The following is a 19,092-nucleotide window of genomic DNA, read 5'->3' as shown; positions in this document are numbered from 1 at the left end:
TGGGCACAAATATGTTTACATCCCTGTTAATGAGCATTTCTCCTTTGCCAAGATAATCCATCCACCTGACAGGTGTGGCATATCAAGAAGACGATTAAACAGCTTGATCATTACATAGGTGTACCTTGTGCTGGGGGACAATAAAAGGCCACTCTAAAATGTGCAGTTTTATCACAACACATTGCCACCGATGTCTCAAGTTTTGAGGGACCATGCAATTGGCATGCTGACTGTAGGAATGTCCACCAGAGTTGTTACCAGAGAATGTAATGTTCATTTCTCTACTGCCTCCAACGCCATTTTAGAGAATTTGGCAGTAGGTTCAACCGGCCTCACCACTTGTAACCCATGCCAGCCCAGGACTTCCACATTCGGCTTCTTCACCTGCGGGATCATCTGAGACTAGTCACCTGGACAGTTGATGGAACTGAGGAGTATGTACAGTATATCACAAAAGTGAGTACACCCCTCACATTTTTGTAAATATTTGAGTATATCTTTTCATGTGACAACACTGAAGAAATGACACTTTGCTACAATGTAAAGTAGTGAGTGTACAGCTTGTATAACAGTGTACATTTGCTGTCCCCTCAAAATAACTCAACACACAGCCATTAATGTCTAAGCCGCTGGCAACAAAAGTGAGTACACCCCTAAGTGAAAATGTCCAAATTGGGCCCAAAGTGTCAATATTTTGTGTGGCCACCATCATTTTCCAGCACTGCCTTAACCCTCTTGGGCATGGAGTTCACCAGAGCTTCACAGGTTGCCACTGGAGTCCTCTTCCACTCCTGCATGACGACATCACGGAGCTGGTGGATGTTAGAGACCTTGCACTCCTCCACCTTCCGTTTGAGGATGCCCCACAGATGCTCAATAGGGTTTAGGTCTGGAGACATGCTTGGCCAGTCCATCACCTTTACCCTCAGCTTCTTTAGCAAGGCAGTGGTCGTCTTGGAGGTGTGTTTGGGGTCATTATCATGTTGGAATACTGCCCTGCGGCCCAGTCTCCGAAGGGAGGGGATCATGCTCTGCTTCAGTATGTCACAGTACATGTTGGCATTCATGGTTCCCTCAATGAATTGTAGCTCCCCAGTGCCGGCAGCACTCATGCAGCCCCAGACCATGACACTCCCACCACCATGCTTGACTGTAGGCAAGACACACTTGTCTTTGTACTCCTCACCTGGTTGCCGCCACACACGCTTGACACCATCTGAACCAAATAAGTTTATCTTGGTCTCATCAGACCACAGGACATGGTTCCAGTAATCCATGTCCTTAGTCTGCTTGTCTTCAGCAAACTGTTTGCGGGCTTTCTTGTGCATCATCTTTAGAAGAGGCTTCCTTCTGGGACGACGGCCATGCAGACCAATTTGATGCAGTGTACGGCGTATGGTCTGAGCACTGACAGGCTGACCCCCCACCCCTTCAACCTCTGCAGCAATGCTGGCAGCACTCATACGTCTATTTCCCAAAGACAACCTCTGGATATGACGCTGAGCACGTGCACTCAACTTCTTTGGTCGACCATGGCGAGGCCTGTTCTGAGTGGAACCTGTCCAGTGAAACCGCTGTATGGTCTTGGCCACCGTGCTGCAGCTCAGTTTCAGGGTCTTGGCAATCTTCTTATAGCCCAGGCCATCTTTATGTAGAGCAACAATTATTTTCTTCAGATCCTCAGAGAGTTCTTTGCCATGAGGTGCCATGTTGAACTTCCAGTGACCAGTCAGTATGAGGGAGTGTGAGAGCGATGACACCAAATTTAACACACCTGCTCCCCATTCACACCTGAGACCTTGTAACACTAACGAGTCACATGACACCGGGGAGGGAAAATGGCTAATTGGGCCCAATTTGGACATTTTCACTTAGGGGTGTACTCACTTTTGTTGCCAGCGGTTTAGACATTAATGGCTGTGTGTTGAGTTATTTTGAGGGGACAGCAAATGTACACTGTTATACAAGCTGTACACTCACTACTTTACATTGTAGCAAAGTGTCATTTCTTCAGTGTTGTCACATGAAAAGATATACTCAAATATTTACAAAAATGTGAGGGGTGTACTCACTTTTGTGATATACTGTATGTCTAATAAGGCCCTTTTGTGGGGAAAAACATTCTGATTGGCTGCGCCCCTGCCCAGTTGTGAAATCCATTGATTAGGGCTTAATGAATTTATTTCAATTGACAGATTTCCTTATATGAACTGTAACTCAGTAAAATTGTTGCATGGTGCGTTTATATTTTTGTACAGTATAGTTGTTCGATATCTACAAGCCAGAGGATTACTTTTATTCTGCACTTTTTGATGACAGAATTTGTCTGTTTTAAGACTAGTTAATTTCTCAAGACATGCAGCTCTTTACTATTCAGTATGTGTCATATGCTCTTTAAGTCAACTGTGCAATAAGCACTTTTTTGTTATATACCTTTAAAAATAGCTTTTTCCCATCATCACCGGGATACAGAGGTTTTGTTTGATCACAATGAACACTGCCTACATATTGGCTGTGTTCGAGCGCATCAGATCAGTGATGAACTGTTAGTCAATTTGGACTGATTCTAACCTTAGCTTCATGTCCACATCCCAGTTCAACCCTCAACCACAACCCTAACTCTAACCTTAGCTTCATGTCCACATCCCAGTTCAACCCTCAACCAAAACCCTAACTCTAACCCTAGCTTCATGTCCACATCCACAAATAAGTTAATGGAAAGCTTCCCCTCTAAAGCAGGCAGGGCTCATTCATATGATTCAGCTTAACCACAACTGTCCTGTTTTCCCCCAAGCCCCAAAGTGCTGGCTAAAGACCAACCCCCCCCAGGCTGAAGGGTCAGGTGGTAGGTCACACACAATTCAGGCCAGCCTCTTGGACGCTGCTGGGGTCAGTGAGGATGGGTCTGTATGGAAGCAGGATGACACTGGGCTTGTCCAATAGCAGAAGGCCTTGGATGTGCCGGATACCCCCCACCCCCCTTTTAACCTATTGATCTGGCCCCAGAGCTCGACCTCCATCCATGTGCAGTTCTATCTTCACTCCACCCCCTAACAGTGTCGTGTTGGCAGGTGCCAAAAACCAATTCCTAATCGAACATCCTCAAGAGCCCCCCCCCCCCCCCCCCCCCTTCCCCTGTGAGGGGTTACCATAAATGAGGCTGCATATTCACTTTCGCATTTTATGTAAGTACAGGTTAGCCTGGGTCACAAACAAACATCTTTCTAATACAATGATTTGTTAGGACAGTACTGTAGTATATCGCTACGCAGCCTACTGGATGTTCAGTTATTGTGATGGATCACATGGTTGTAGTAATATTACATAAGAGGATCATAGTGTGTCCAAATTGATTGTTCAGACCAACAAACAATATTAGGCTAAGTGATTTTAGAGTTATTACAGTCATAAGGCACTATACATTGTAAATCAATGTGAGTTCAAAATTAGCAGATCTTAAATTAGATTTTTTTTTAAGTCCTTGCACTTGCATTTTAACTTGAAATATTTCACGAGTTCAGTTATATTTCCTAAAATAGTTTTGCATCACCACTTTTACACCTTAGCTTTCATCAATTTTCTCTTTGTTGAAGTGGACATCTTGATCCTTGACTGTGAGAATCAGCTTTTGGTTTGGTTATATTTTGGGCTGGGGACACTCAAGGACACAACAGCTGGGCCTCGGGCCCTTCTGCTGAATGAGAGTCCAGAGCAGGGAGGAAGGTCAAACTCACTCCATAATAAAACATGGACACTGGATCAATATCTGCATTTAAGCAGCAGCTGTCCTGCTCCTACCAATGCTTCCTGGTAATTGCTGAGCCCAGTTCTCAGTGGTGGAGAGAGTGCCTCATTTCCATAAACAGTTTTCTATCCTCCAGAGTGACCATTTGCAGTGCAGTTGCCCTGTTTGACATGGAGTGACTTTTACCGGCCCATGTTGAAACAAACACAAATGTATCTATCTTTACCCATATGCCGTAATAAAGGTCTATGTGACCGAAACATTTTCATTTGTCAATTATGTTTAATTACGCAAGTATACACAATGAGTTCTTTTACCAGTTCTCTATGTCCATGTCGTCACTTTCAAAGTGGGAACATTGGTCAAGATGTTATATGGACCAAATTTTTCAACACCTTCTTTGCGTTGGTCAAGTGTCCCTGAGTTGTCTTAAAACGCATCATACTGGTGTTGGAATACAGCCGTGTCCTTGAGAGCCATTAAAAATAAATGCATGGTGTAAATAGTATATGGCATTGGCAACTGATAGTGTGTAAGGCCAATATGCCAAGAGCTTTTAAAAGTTTTAAGATGTCTGTAAGTGTCTGAGCATTATGCAATGGAGGTTGCTATTTTAATGACACCAGAGTTATGTTGTGGGATATCTCACTAAGAATGTTACTGAATTATTGAAACTAACTGGGAAGTGTTATGATGCTCTGTCAACCTAAAAACTTATGATAGGTAATTATCACCACCCTCTATCTTTTCCTCTTGTTCTCTAACTGTGGCTATTAGCAGTCTTAACTGCAACTCATTTGTGTTAGAATACAGACTCGTCATTGAGGGGCATTACAAATAAATGCATGCTTGGAAGACAACATGATAACCTGAATACCTGTCACGACTCCCACCGAAGGTGGCTCCCCTTCCTGTTCGGGTGGCGCTCGGCGGTCGTCGTCACCGGCCTATTAGCTGCCACTGATCCTTTTTTCCCCCCTTGTCTGTTTATTAGTTGCACCTGTGTTTAGTTAGGTTAATTGGTTGGGCTTTATTTACCAGCCGGCCCGCCTGCTGGTTGTGCGGGATTATTTTCAGTATACGTTTGCCCTCGACTGTAAGTCACGGTTGTTTGTGTATGGTGTTTTTTGCTGAACTGTTTAGTTCCCCCTGTTTGGGGCATTTGTTTGAGTTGGCGTCATTTTCACCGGTGTGGTGTAATAAAAGTATCGCTACCCTGAACTCGCTGCTTGCTGCGCCTGACTTCTTCCTCCACTACACCCCGGACGTTACAGAATCCCGCACCACCCAAGAATGGAGTCAGCAGGAGCAGCTGCCAACCCCCTTCCATCGATGGAGGAACGTGTCCTCCACCACACTAGCATTCTCCATCGGATCGGATCCGCGATGGACCAGATGATGGAGAGAATGGACCGATGGGAGAGGAGTAGTCTCCTCTCTCCACCTTCAGTTTCCCCAGCTCTGGACCCCTCTTCTCCTCTCTCCCCATCCTCCGGCTCCAGCGCTCTCCGTCTTGCGCTCCCGAGAGAATATAATGGAGCGGCGGCGAGGTGTCAGGGGTTCTTGCTCCAACTGGAACTGTACCTGGCGACTGTGAGGCCCACTCCCTCGGGAGCGGAGAGGGTGAGTGTCCTCATCTCCTGCCTGACGGGTCGTGCTCTGGAGTGGGCAAACGCGGTCTGGAATGGCCTAGACTCCCCCGGGAGATCCCCCTGGATGAACTTATCGACATGTCTATCCGGCTGGACAATCTGCTGGCTGCCCGCGGGCGTTCGTAGAGGGTCCTGTTCGTTCCATCACCCAGCGCCCCCGCTCCCATTCCTATGGAGTTGGGAGGGGCCATGCCGAGGGGTACCGGAGGAGGGGGCTCCCCCTGCACCAGCTGTGGTCGGAGAGGACACACGGCCGATCGGTGCGAACGGGGGGCCCGTCTGGGAGTCGAGATGGCAGGCGGAACGCTTCTTGGTCACCCCAGGTGAGTCAGCATCAAACTCACCCAGAACCCCCTGTTGGTCACATGTTTGTCTTGATTTTTCTTCTTGAATTTTTCCTCTCTTCCCAGCATAAGGCTCTATTCGATTCAGGTGCAGCTGGGAATTTTATGGATCGTGGACTCGCCATCAAGCTGGGTGTTCCGCTCGTGCCGATAGATTCTCCCTTCCCCGTGCACTCCCTAGATAGCCGGCCATTAGGGTCAGGGTTGGTCAGGGAGGCCACAGTTCCACTGGACATGGTGACGCAGGGGAATCATAGGGAGCGAATTAGTCTCTTCTTTATCAATTTGCCTGTGTTTCCAGTTGTGCTGGGGATTCCCTAGCTGGCTAGTCACAATCCTAAGATTTCGTGGAGACAGGGGGTTCTCCAGGGGTGGTCAGAGGAATGTTCTGGAAAGTGTCTGGGAGTTTCCATCGGTGCCACGTCGGTGGAGAGTCCAGACCAGGGTTCCACGGTGCGCATCCCCCCCGAATATGCCGATTTGGCAATCGATTTCAGTAAGAAGAGAGCGACTAAATTATCACCTCATCGACCGGGGGGTTGTGCGATAAATCACCAGGTAAACGCTGCGCTTCCCAAGAGTCACGTGTACCCATTGTCCCAGGAGGAGACCTTGGCTATGGAAACATATGTCACGGAATCTCTGGGACAGGCGTACATTCGGCCCTCCATCTCACCCGTCTCCTCGAGTTTCTTTTTTGTGAAGAAAAAGGAGGGAGATCTGCGTCCATGCATTGATTATAGAGGTCTAAATGCCATCACAGTGGGGTTTAGTTACCCACTACCTCTCATCGCTACGGCGGTGGAATCATTTCACGGAGCACAGTTTTTCACAAAATTGGATCTCAGGAGCGCGTATAGTCTGTGCGTATTCGGGAGGGAGACGAGTGGAAAACCGCATTTAGTACCACATCGGGCCACTATGAGTACCTCGTCATGCCGTATGGGTTAAAGAATGCTCCAGACGTCTTTCAATCTTTTGTAGACGAGATTCTCAGGGACCTGCATGGCCAGGGCGTGGTCGTTTATATTGATTATATTCTGATCTATTCTGCCACCTGCGCCGCGCATGTGTCTCTGGTACGCAAGGTGCTTGGTAGACTGCTGAATCATGACCTATACGTCAAGGCTGAGAAGTGTGTGTTCTCCAAACGAGCTGTCTCCTTCCTGGGTTATCACATTTCCACCTCAGGGGTGGTGATGGAATGTGACCGCATTAAGGCTGTGCGTAATTGGCCGACTCCTACCACGGTGAAGGACGTGCAGCGGTTTTTGGGTTTTGCCAATTATTACGGAGGTTTATCCGAGGTTTTGGCCAGGTAGCAGCTCTCATTACTTCACTGCTGAGGGGGGGCCGATGCGTTTGCGGTGGTCGGCAGAGGCGGACAGAGCCTTCAATAGGTTGAAGGCGCTGTTCACGGATGCACTAGTGTTGGCGCACCCGGACCCCTCTCTAGCATTCATAGTGGAGGTGGACCCGTCCGAGGCTGGGGTGGGTGCCGTGCTATCACAGCGCTCGGGTACGCCACCAAAACTCCGCCCCTGCGCTTTCTTTTTGAGGAAGCTCAGTCCGGCGGAGCGTAACTATGATGTGGGGGACCGGGAGTTGTTAGCGGTGGTCAGGGCCCTGAGGGTGTGGAGACACTGGCTTGAGGGGGCTAGGCACCCTTTTCTCATCTGGACCGACCACCAGAATCTGGAGTATTTTCGCTGTCCCGTCTTTATGACACGGAGGATCGGTCCACCGAGCCTACTCCCATCCTTCCAGCCTCGAGGCTGATGGCACCAGTAGTATGGGAGGTGGACTCGGACATCGAGCGGGCGTTACGGGCGGAGCCTGCGCCTCCTCAGTGTCCGGCTGGGCGTAAGTACGTGCCGCTTGGTGTTTGGGACCAACTGATTCGGTGGGCTCACACCTCACCCTCCTCGAGTCATCCTGGGGTGGCGAGGACAGTGCAGGGCCTCCGGGGGAAGTATTGGTGGCCCACCTTGGCTAGGGACGTTAGGGTTTATGTCTCTTCCTGTTCATGTGAGCCCAGAGTAAGGCTCCTAGGCACCTTCCTAGAGGGAAGTTACAACCCCTCCCCATTCCACAACGGCCATGGTCTCACTTATCAGTGGATTTCCTGACCGATCTCCCCCCGTCTCAGGGGAACACCACGGTTTTGGTGGTTGTGGACCGGTTTTCTAAGTCCTGCCATCTCCTCCCGTTGCCCGGTCTCCCTACAGCCCTACAGACTTCGGAGGCGTTATTCACCCACGTCTTCCGGCACTACGGTGTGCCGGAGGACATCGTCTCTGATCGTGGTCCCCAGTTCACGTCCAGGGTATGGAGGGCGTTCATGGAGCGTCTGGGGGTCTCGGTCAGCCTGACCTCCGGTTATCACCCCGAGAGTAATGGGCAGGTGGAGAGAGTGAACCAGGAGGTGGGTAGGTTTCTGCGGTCGTATTTGCCAGGACCGGCCCAGGGAGTGGTCTAGGTACGTCCCATGGGCGGAGTTGGCCCAAAACTCACTCTGTCACTCCTCGACAAACCTATCTCCGTTCCAGTGTGTGTTGGGCTACCAGCCGGTCCTGGCACCTTGGCATCCAAGTCAGACCGAGGCTCCTGCGGTGGAGGAGTGGGTGCAGCGCTCCAAGGAGACCTGGAGGGCCGTCCAGGAATCCCTCAAACAAGCCAGTGGACGGCAGAAGAGGAGTGCTGACCGCCACCGCAGTGAGGCCCTGTGTTTGTACCGGGGGACAGGGTCTGGCTCTCGACCCGAAACCTACCCCTCCGCTTACCCTGACGGAAGCTGGGGCCGCAGTGTGTGGGGCCCTTCAAAGTCCTGAGGAGGATAAACGAGGTGTGTTATCAATTTCAACTCCCTTCCTATTATCGTATTAACCCCTCATTTCATGTGTCTCTCCTCAGGCCGGTGGTAGCTGGTCCCCTGCAGGACGGTGAGGTGCCGGAGGTCCCTCCTCCTCCTCTGGACATCGACGGGTCCCCGGCGTACACGATACGGGCCATTCTGGACTCGAGACGCCAGGTGAGGGGCCTGCAGTACCTCGTGGACTGGGAGGGGTACGGTCCAGAGAAGAGGTGCTGGGTACCGGTGGGGGACATCTTGGATCCGTCAATGTTGAGGGATTTTCATCGCCTCCATCCGGATCGCCCTGCGCCTCGCCCTCCGGGTTGCCCTCGAGCCGCGCGTCTGGGGGAGGGGGGGGTACTGTCACGATTCCCACCGAAGGTGGCTCCCCTTCCTGTTCGGGTGGCACTCGGCGGTCGTCGTCACTGGCCTATTAGCTGCCACTGATCCTTTTTCCCCCCCTTGTCTGTTTATTAGTTGCACCTGTGTTTAGTTAGGTTAATTGGTTGGGCTTTATTTTGTGCGGGATTATTTTCAGTATACGTTTGTACTCGACTGTAAATCACGGTTGTTTGTGTATGGTGTTTTTTGCTGAACTGTTTAGTTCCTCCTGTTTGGGGCATTTGTTTGAGTTGGCGTCATTTTCACCGGTATGGTGTAATAAAAGTATCGCTACCCTGAACTCGCTGCTTGCTGCGCCTGACTTCTTCCTCCACTACACCCCGGACGTTACAATACCTGAGTAAATCTGAACCTGAATACCTGAGTAAATCTGAATGGACTTTTGAACAGAAAATTGTTGGGATAACCTAATATGAATAAACACACACACACACACAAACATTAGACCCAGAATATAACACATTGCCCTGGTTCTTTTTACAGACAGCATGATAAATTATTTATTGCATATCCAAACTATCCACATGAACTTCAACTCCAAAGCCATTTCCACACAAACACACCTTTCCTGAGGAACTGATGCTTGCTTACCAGGAATTAAATTCTGAATAAGCAATAGACCATAGTCACACCTTGCACATTAACAACTGTGGGTTTCATGGTGGGTTTCCTCCAGTTATCATTCAGCATTTTGCTCCCCAGATCTATGAGGGCATGTGGATCATATTCTCTCAATGATACTCAATCATGTTCCATGGTTGAAACTCTATAGCCTTGTTTATTTAGGTATGTCTATGTCCAGGTGAATTATCATTCTAATTCCCAAGCCTCTTAGTTATCATTGAATTATCATTGATCCTGGTGAGTCATCAAAGTAAAGGTCTGCTCCATGTTTTCAAAAGGCATAAGGGAAATTAACAAACCATATACATTAATCACACAGATGTGTTGTATGCATTAACTTTCGTGTATTAACTTTACAGTAACACCTGATCAAAGTATACCTGCTATGGCACTCATTAAAAAAAAGAAGTGATCAAGATGTTGGCCTGTGCATCTCCCCCATGAATTACTCAACCGTAGAACGCAGCACTGGGTGGGGTGATGTCCATCTGCTCCGAGGAAAAAGTAATCCCTGCTGCGATCAGGAGCGCAGTCACTTTCCTCTTGGATTAGCACGTAGTTCGACTGGAGGTAGTGGCTGAGAGAGTTAGTATGCGAGAACAATTTGAATAAATGGAGTCTTTTAAAAGGAAATTATATCAGCGCTTCCTGTTTTTTGCGTTTTTTCTTCCAATCTCAGGTAAGACAGTTAATATTGTGTTTGAGTTTATGTCAAATTGAAATTATAGGGACGGATTTAGTGGTGGTAAAATGCCTAACTGGACATTGGAAGTGTGTCCATTCTCATAAGTTACTCCTATAGGGGTTGCTATTTACACTGATAAAGAAGAAGTTAGTTGAAGTTAGTTCTGTACTAACGAATATTCAACATTGAAGAGTTTAGCCTTAGTTGCGATTTCTATAGATGAATGGACGCACTGCCCGGAGTTTAGGGGGCAATGAAATGGCCACGCTGACCACTGACTGCTTCGACTATTGCCCTATGTAGGCTATACATTTAGATAAACACAGACCCTATACACGTTTATGCTTGGTTTTTGCTTGTGTCTCGAGTTACACGATAACCCGGGTTTCTGCATAAAATTGTATACGTGCAGCACAACACAGCAATTAGATACACGTGGATTGTGCAATATTACCAGCCCTGGTTTGAGATATTGATAAACGCAAAAAAACATTTAGGTTAGCTATTCCTAACTCATGTTGTATTCATTCAGTACATACAAATGAATTATTATATCAATAGAAAAACTGGCTACTGATTTTCTCTCCATAAATAATCCACTTTGACGTTTGATACAGTCAATTAAAATAGGCAATTAACAATTAATATAATGTTGTGTAAATTGCTGTGGGAAGTAGCTGCTCCGAACATGGTGATCAGCTCAATGTTTAAAATGTATACATATATATTGAAATTGATATCCAACAATTTAATTAGTGAATGGTGTTGTATTTTTTCTTCTTCTAGTAGCCTACATCAAACCTTTTTGACAGCTTGTATTTTCCCCCTTAAGCAAATGTGTAGACCAATTTGATTATCAAAGTGCATGTGGTATTTCTGAAATATATATAGTAGGTTATACTGGCCTATCATTTAAATAGTACATGCTTTCATCAATTCATTTACCTAATCTCCGGTGTTGTACCATAGAGACATGGGATGGGGTCCCACAGCTCAGATGGAACTTGGTCAGATCAAGTATAGTGTTTGTTTATTAGAGAATATGTGTTATAGAAAGTATTCAAGTGTTATAAAGTGTTATGTGAAGTCTTATACTGTTGAACATGCCTCAAAACATGTTGCCTGGGTTTATTTAGCACTAGTGAATTATGATAAACCAAAGGTAGGCTACAAGGTTTGCAGTCTGAAGTGTTAAATTAAATGGTTGTAAGCTATTTGCATACAAAAGGCATGTAAAAGGATTGTGTAAAGGTAGTGTGAATCCCATAGTTATCTCAGAACGATTCACAATAAATTAGGAATTGTTTAACATTAAACTATTAGTAGCCAACAGAGCAATTAACATTTCCATTAGGACGTTAGATGGTTGAAGCCATCACATTTGATTTGGAAAATTATAAAGGCTTTTGCTTCCTGCCTAGATTGCTACTTTATTACAGCTGGCAGTCTTATCATTGAAAGGGGAGCTACTTATGAATTTAATGCTGGGGAGTGCAATAAAACATTTGTGACTGAATGGAGCCATGAAATCAGTGACTTCACAGCTTTGTGAGACATGAGGAATAGGATTCAATTGGAGCAGCAAGAAATTAAATAGGAGTGCTGTACCTCAGTACACCGAGACCTGCTTGCTGTTGGATGCGCTCCAAGCCCTTGCCTGTATGCACTATGATGTTAACATGCTTTCAAGTGTAGATCCTACCAATGCAATATGCCTGTGGACAAAGTAGAATAGTTGTAGGTCCTGGCCTAGAATTGTCGCTAATTTCATCACATTGCGTCTTCTCCCACTTCAGCCAGGCACTGACTCTGTTCTCTTCTCTTCCCCACAGGTGTTTTGTGTTTTAGTGAGTTATTTTTTATCAAAGAGCCCCACGATGTTACTGTCATGCGGAAGGATGCCGTTATATTGGACTGTCAGGCGCACGGAGAGTCGCCTATTGCCATCAGGTGGCTTAAAAATGGAGTAAAAGTTGCAGAGAATGACCGCGTCTACATTCTCTCCAATGGCTCACTTTCTATTTCGGAGGTGGAGAGCAGGAGAGGAGACAAATCAGATGAAGGGTTTTACCAGTGCCTTGCTCAGAACAAGTATGGAGCCATCCTGAGCCAGAAAGTCTGTCTTACAATTGCAAGTAAGTATCATACTGGATATGTGTATAAGCATCACATGGAAAAATGGAGAGGTTATGCAGGGCCTCCAACCTTTGGGCCACAGAAGATGTACATAATTGGTCATGTTTGTGCCTGGTCATGGGGAACTTCATAAACACAGTAGAAAAGTAGACAACAGTTTACATTGGATGTACATTGTACACTTACTTACTTATGATATGTAACATAAACCGTCCACATTCTCTTTCGATTCTCTTAGTTACAGTGTAGTTACATATAATTACCATTTCATGTAACTGCATAGGATCTGTGTGACTTATTTTAATGTGTTTAATACTTTGAAAGGTTAATCAAGCCTTACTCTGAGGATGTTATGTCATAGCATGTCATAATAACATTTACTTGATGAACAACGGAAATCGTGAGTCACAATTGTGTTTTCATCTTGAAAGCATGGTAATGATATCCACTTTAGAGGTGAGCTTAGTACAAGCCCTGCACTATTAGCACAAGTTCTTAACTTCTTAGCAGGTATACAACTGAACAAAAGGTTTCATGTACACTCTTAGAAAAAAGGGTTCCAAAAGGGTTCTTCTGCTGTGCCCAACCTTTTGGGTTCCACGTAGAACCCTCTGTGGAAGAGTTATACATGGAATCCAAAAGGATCTACCTGGAAACAAAAAAGATTCTTCAAAGGGTTCTCCTATGGGGACAGCCGAATAACCCTTTTAGGTTCTAGATAGCACCTTATTTTCTAAGAGTGTAAAGCAACAATCCTCTGTGTTGAAATGATAATTTAACAGAGTGAGAGATCTTGCTTGTAGTTATCTGCTAAAATGTTTCAAGCTGACATAGTCATTGGGGAGTAGATGGAGACTTTACACTCTTAACAGGCATAAAATAGGCAGTTCCCAGCTCTGAAACAGAGGAAAAAGTGGTCTTTCTCTCATCACCAGCAGGGTGCTATCATTTTCTATGTAGTCTGGTGCGTCTAATCTCTAATCTCTCTGCGTTTTGGGCATTCCAGTTATCTAATCCACCTAATAGCTGAGGAAAGGAAGGCATTGGAGGCTTCAGTCGTGGCATTGGGGGAAGGGGGGTTACAGCCTTCAAAGTTCGAGGCCTTAAGCCAAAAAGATACTCTGAGTAGAGGAGAATATGTCCATTGGTGTGCAAATGAGGGAGCTGCAGGTTTGAAAGGTTAGGAGCTGTCCAGGATGCCGGTTACACCAGTGTTAAAGAGCAGATGACCCCTATTCACTGGACTGGGCTTTCATGTTGTTGCTCCATGATCACTGGGAATTGTTCTTTTGAAATGCTTTTTTTCTCTCCCAGTAGCACGTATATGAGCCTGCTGCCTATTCTTTTAAAGGGCCAGTGGAACAGCTTTAGCCAGAGCTGCTCTTTAGGGACCCTGTTCCCTGGTGTCACCACCCCCCAGGCCATGTTTCTTGCTCTCCTCTTTTGCACAAAAGAATTAGCCTTTTTTTCCCTCCCTTACATTCCCTTTCACAGGGAGACCTGAGCTTTTACGTGGCATTTAAGACATTCACCCGTCCAAGAATACTGTGATGGTTACTAATTCTAATTGTATATGGAAAAGTTAAGTCCTGATCCATGTAAAATTGGGCAGGATTGTTGTGAAATTATTTAGTTGTTAAAATGTTAAAATGATTTACCGCTGTGAGGTCATGGTTCCTGAAGAGCCTACTGGTTGGAAAACTATTCTTTAGGAGCACATCTCCTGTCTGATATGATCCTGACAATCCACTGACAAGTAGATGTTGAGAGACAGGAATGTGTCAGTCCTGGTTCAGTTCCCTAAGCTAAATTCTACTGAAGACCTCTAAAACAAACAGACACCATTGATAAAATGTTTGCTTTCCAGATAGGCCTAGATTTATATGGAAAAGAGAAAAAGTTACTATTTTTGTATTTTTGGGCCTTTACAAGCACTTTTGAAATGACTCTCAGGATAATCGCTCATGGACAGATCTATGTAAACATAACCGGTACCATGGCATCTGTTGGGAAATAATGGGAATTGTTGGATAATGAGCAGCAGTAGTTACATTGTTTTTTTTTTTTGCCACTGCTTATTTGGACAAATCACGATTTTGCAAGTGTAAGCATCTTTCTTATTCCGGAAGGGGAGGGGACATTTGGCCCATAACTTGCGAAGAGAGAGGGTGAAGCTCCTCGTTCCGGTTCCGCTCCTCGTTCTAGCATCTCTTAAATCCCTTCTCTTAACATGTATGGACCCAAAACTTAATCGAGCACCTGACCAATTACGCAAGACTTTTGTTCTGGGTTAATCGAGATTACTATCAGGAAAATTGAGTGCAATACAACCTCAATCTTTTTTTGTTTTGGAAGATGCCACACAAACTTGTAGATGGTACACCAATAAAATACAGAGTTAATGAGTCTTGATTTGCAGGAGGTACATGAAAACAGTGACTGCCTTAAAGCCACTAAAACGACTCTGACCCTCTCACATGCTATACAGCCAGTTTCAGTCCGCTATTACAGTGGCCTGTGTCCTTACCGTGATTTTTACAGGACGCTATGTGTTTGTAGTTTTATTAATTGAGAGGGTTTGTGCTTTTATATTATGAACTTAAGAGGTGATAAAGGCTGCCAGTGGAGTTTATAGGCTTGTTTTAAAGGGACACTTAGACCTGCTTGACGGTCTATCTGGAAGCTCATAAAATTTGCACGTACCTGAGAAATGCTCAGTGGTAGAAAACAAAGGTGGCAGTGGGGGTTGTCGAGAATCACACACACACACACATACAGTACACACACACACAATTTTGAATTTGCCGTTCACTCATACCACAGCCTTTCCTTGAGTGTCTAAATGGCCAAACTTTATTGCATGGCCAGCCAGTGAGGCAGAGGCTAGTGGTCTCCTCACTATGGTTTTCTGCTCTGCTACTCTGAAGAATTAATGAAAAGCTTTTCACTCTGGCCTTCTTTGTCCACCTTGCCCCAAACTGCCCCCTGACTAAAATGAGTTATTTGGGGGCATTTGTTTGTCCAGAGATCAATGGTTAGGACAGCTGGGCCTATTCACTGCTGAAAGGGTAATTATGACAATGGCACTGCAGAGTTTGATTAAACTTTTTACATTTAGATTTTGTTTTTTTAAATCAAATTTGATTATCCTAACTTCAATTATGCTTTTTCAATCAACTCTTTTTAAGTTTGAGAAAGTGACTTTTTGTAAATGATATGACTTTCCGACATGGCCTATTTGTTTTGTATCCTTAGGTCTTAAGATGCTTTTTATTGATGTTACTGTGCCCTAGGTGGCGTTTATGACGCCCCTGTTTGCATTGAAAAAACACTCCTCATTGAATGCTGTGAAAAGATTTCAGAGTGAGCGTTACTGTGGCTCTGAGCTTTTCATGTGTTGCATCCTTCACCTTGGAAGATTGTTTGTGGAACATGTGGGGAGCTTTTGTGCCTTCTGCCCAGCCTTAATAGATCACTATCAGTCATGCTGCCAAGTCTTTTCTGACTCTGGCCTTTAGAAAGACTGTGGCATTATTTAACAAAAAATAACACCAAATTCGGTTCATTGTTTTTTTTGTTTTTTTATTTCACCTTTATTTAACCAGGTAGGCCAGTTGAGAACAAGTTCTCATTTACAACTGCGACCTGGCCAAGATAAAGCAAAGCAGTGCGACAAAAACAACAACACAGAATTACACACAAATAAACGTACATTCAATAACACAAAAGAAAAGAAAAATGGAAAAATCTATGTACAGTGTGTGCAAATGTAGAAGAGTAGGGAGGTAAGGCAATAAATAGGCCCTAGAGTTGAAAATAATTACAATTTAGCATTAATAATGGAGTGATAGATGTGCAGATGATGATGTGCAAGTAGAGATACTGGGGTGCAAAAGAGCAAGAGGGTAAGTAATAATATGGGGATGAGGTAGTCAGGTGTGCTATTTACAGATTGGTTATGTACAGGTACAGTGATCGGTAAGCTGCTCTGACAGCTGATGCTTAAAGTTAGAGAGGGAGATATAAGACCCCAGCTTCAGAGATTTTTGCAATTCGTTCCAGTCATTGGCAGCAGAGAACTGGAAGGAAAGGCGGCCAAAGGAAGTGTTGGCTTTGGGGATGACCAGTGCAATATACCTGCTGGAGTGCGTGCTACAGGTGGGTGTTGCTATGGTGACCAGTGAGCTGAGATAAGGCGGGGCTTACCCTAGCAAAGACTTATAGATGACCTGGAGCCAGTGGGTTTGGCGACGGATATGTAGTGATGGCCAGCCAACGAGAGCATACAGGTCACAGTGGTGGGTAGTATATGGGGCTTTGGTGATAAAACGAATGAGACTGTGATAGACTACATCCAGTTTGCTGAGTAGAGTGTTGGGGGCTATTTTGTAAATTACATCGCCGAAGTCAAGGATCGGTAGGATAGTCAGTTTTACGAGGGTATGTTTGGTGGCATGAGTGAAGGAGGCTTTGTTGCAAAATAGGAAGCCGATTCTACATTTAATTTTGGACTTTTTAACTTAATTTAACTTAATGTGAGTCTGGAAGGAGAGTTTACAGTCTAACCAGACACCTAGGTATTTGTAGTTGTCCACATATTCTAGGTCAGAACTGTCCAGAGTAGTGATGCTAGTCGGGCGGGAGGGTGCGGGCAGCAATCGGTTGAAGAGCATGAACTTAGTTTTGCTAGCATTTAAAAGTAGTTGGAGGCCACGGAAGAAGTGTTGTATGGCGTTAAAGCTCGTTTGGAGGTTTGTTAGCACAGTGTCCAAAAAAGGGCCAGATGTATACAGAATGGTGTCGTCTGCGTAGAGGTGGATCAGAGAATCACCAGCAGCAAGAGCGACATCATTAATATATACAGAGAAAAGAGTCGGCCCGAGAATTGAACCCTGTGGCTCCCCCATAGAGACTGTCAGAGGTCCGGACAACAGGCCCTCCGATTTGACACACTGAACTCTATCTGAGAAGTAGTTGGTGAACCAGGCGAGGCAGTCATTTGAGAAGCCAAGACTATTAAGTCTGCCGATAAGAATGCAGTGATTGACAGAGTCGAAAGCCTTGGCCACGTCGATGAAGACGGCTGCACAGTACTGTCTTTTATCGATGGCGGTTATGATATCGGTTAAGACCTTGAGTGTGGCTGAGGTGCACCCATGACCAGCTTGGAAACCAGATTGCATATTGGAGAAGGTACGGTGGTATTCTAAATGGTCGGTGATCTGTTTATTAACAGATCTTCTACACCTGCATTGCTTGCTGTTGGGGTTTTAGGCTGGGTTTCTGTACAGTACTTTTAGATATCAGCTGATGTAAGAAGGGCTATATAAATAAATATGATTTGATTTGATATTAACTTGGCTTTCGAAGATTTTAGAAAGGCTTTTACGTTATAAAGATTTTAGAATGATTTTTTTGAAGATTTTAAAAAGGTTTTATGTTATAAATGTGGGAAAACCATCCCTAACATCATCTTAGGCTAGTTCTGTTTTCAGATCTGGTTTCTACTCTTTGAAAATCCCTTTGTCCTCGGAGCAGATGCTCCCACTTCGAAGCCGGGCTTCCGTTTTTTACCTGGTATTTTTCTGAACAAGTAAATGTTACAGTGTTGAGTCAGAGATAATGATTTAAGTCGACCATTACAGGCAGGAAATGGATGGTTTGAGAAACGTTAAATGTCAGTTGCCCTGAGGGAAACGATGAGAGGGGATTGTGTCTTGATGAACGGCCATGTGACTTGGTAGCTAACCACGTGAGTGCTGTCAATAGGCCTCCTCAGATTGATGGGGTTCTCCGTAGAGACATAGTCTCATGAGTATGATCCCTCCAGGCATCCTAAACCATGTTTCCAGAGGTTCACAGGGCATTACGCAATACACAGACATTGTAAAACCATATCCATGTCTTTACCCATATCCTTATCCATCGGTTCCGATGCAAGGTCTTACTGTGAGTGTGCTGGGATGTTTTTAGTTGATTCAAGAATTAGCTCCCAGTTGTTGTTTTTTCGAGGTTACAAAACCAGTGTAGAGAATATATCTTGCTCATTGATGTCATAAGAGAGAATAGATAGGAGGCATAAAATATATAACGAATCACACACACACATCCCTGATGAAAAAAAATAGCATAGACCAGCATAGGTGCTCGTTTTGTTGTGTTTTCGTGGCGCCTTCGCTGTGTTTTTGTGGTGACCAGCCTTCACTATGTTTTTGCTGGTGACCAGCTTCACCTGTATTTTTGCTGGTGACCTGCATAAGCTGGTCACCAGCAGAACCAGCATCAAGTCACATCATGCTGGCTTGCAAAGTGATGTTTTATTCCTAACAGAATCCAGCCAGAGTGGGGATATCCAACAATTGGACGTTTTTTCCCCCCACAATATGCATTCAGAATGACTGCCAAGGTTAGGAAGAAGAAGAAGAAATGAGACTACTCCAATAATAAACTGGAACAACCATTTCAGTAACGGGTGCAATAAATCCAACTAACAGATTGGATTAGTTTTGAAAAATGTATGTTATTTACCTTTGTGTAGCATAAGATTAATTAATCAATCAATGTACATGCAAAAAACACAACAAACAATTCTAAAAATCAACTGCAATAGCGCATGCTGGGAAATAAGATAATGATGAGCGTGGTCAGAC

At 45.1% G+C, this 19,092-nt stretch overlaps 1 protein-coding gene across 1 annotated transcript in view; it reads left to right on the top strand.

Annotated features, from left to right (window-relative positions):
* The first annotated feature begins 10,169 nt into the window (after positions 1–10,169).
* Positions 10,170–19,092, top strand: part of LOC129854241 (protogenin A-like) — a 41,232-nt gene continuing 32,309 nt past the window's right edge. Inside the window, exons 1-2 of the mRNA XM_055921052.1 lie at positions 10,170–10,300; positions 12,139–12,441. Coding sequence (XP_055777027.1) covers positions 10,234–10,300; positions 12,139–12,441 — 370 coding nt within the window. The 5' untranslated portion in view covers positions 10,170–10,233. The remainder of the gene's footprint in view (positions 10,301–12,138; positions 12,442–19,092) is intronic.

Source organism: Salvelinus fontinalis, chromosome 4, assembly GCF_029448725.1.
Source record: "Salvelinus fontinalis isolate EN_2023a chromosome 4, ASM2944872v1, whole genome shotgun sequence".
Classification (NCBI taxonomy): Eukaryota; Metazoa; Chordata; class Actinopteri; order Salmoniformes; family Salmonidae; genus Salvelinus; species Salvelinus fontinalis.
Note: the sequence above shows the minus strand (reverse complement) of the source record. Positions and strands in the feature narration are given on the sequence as shown.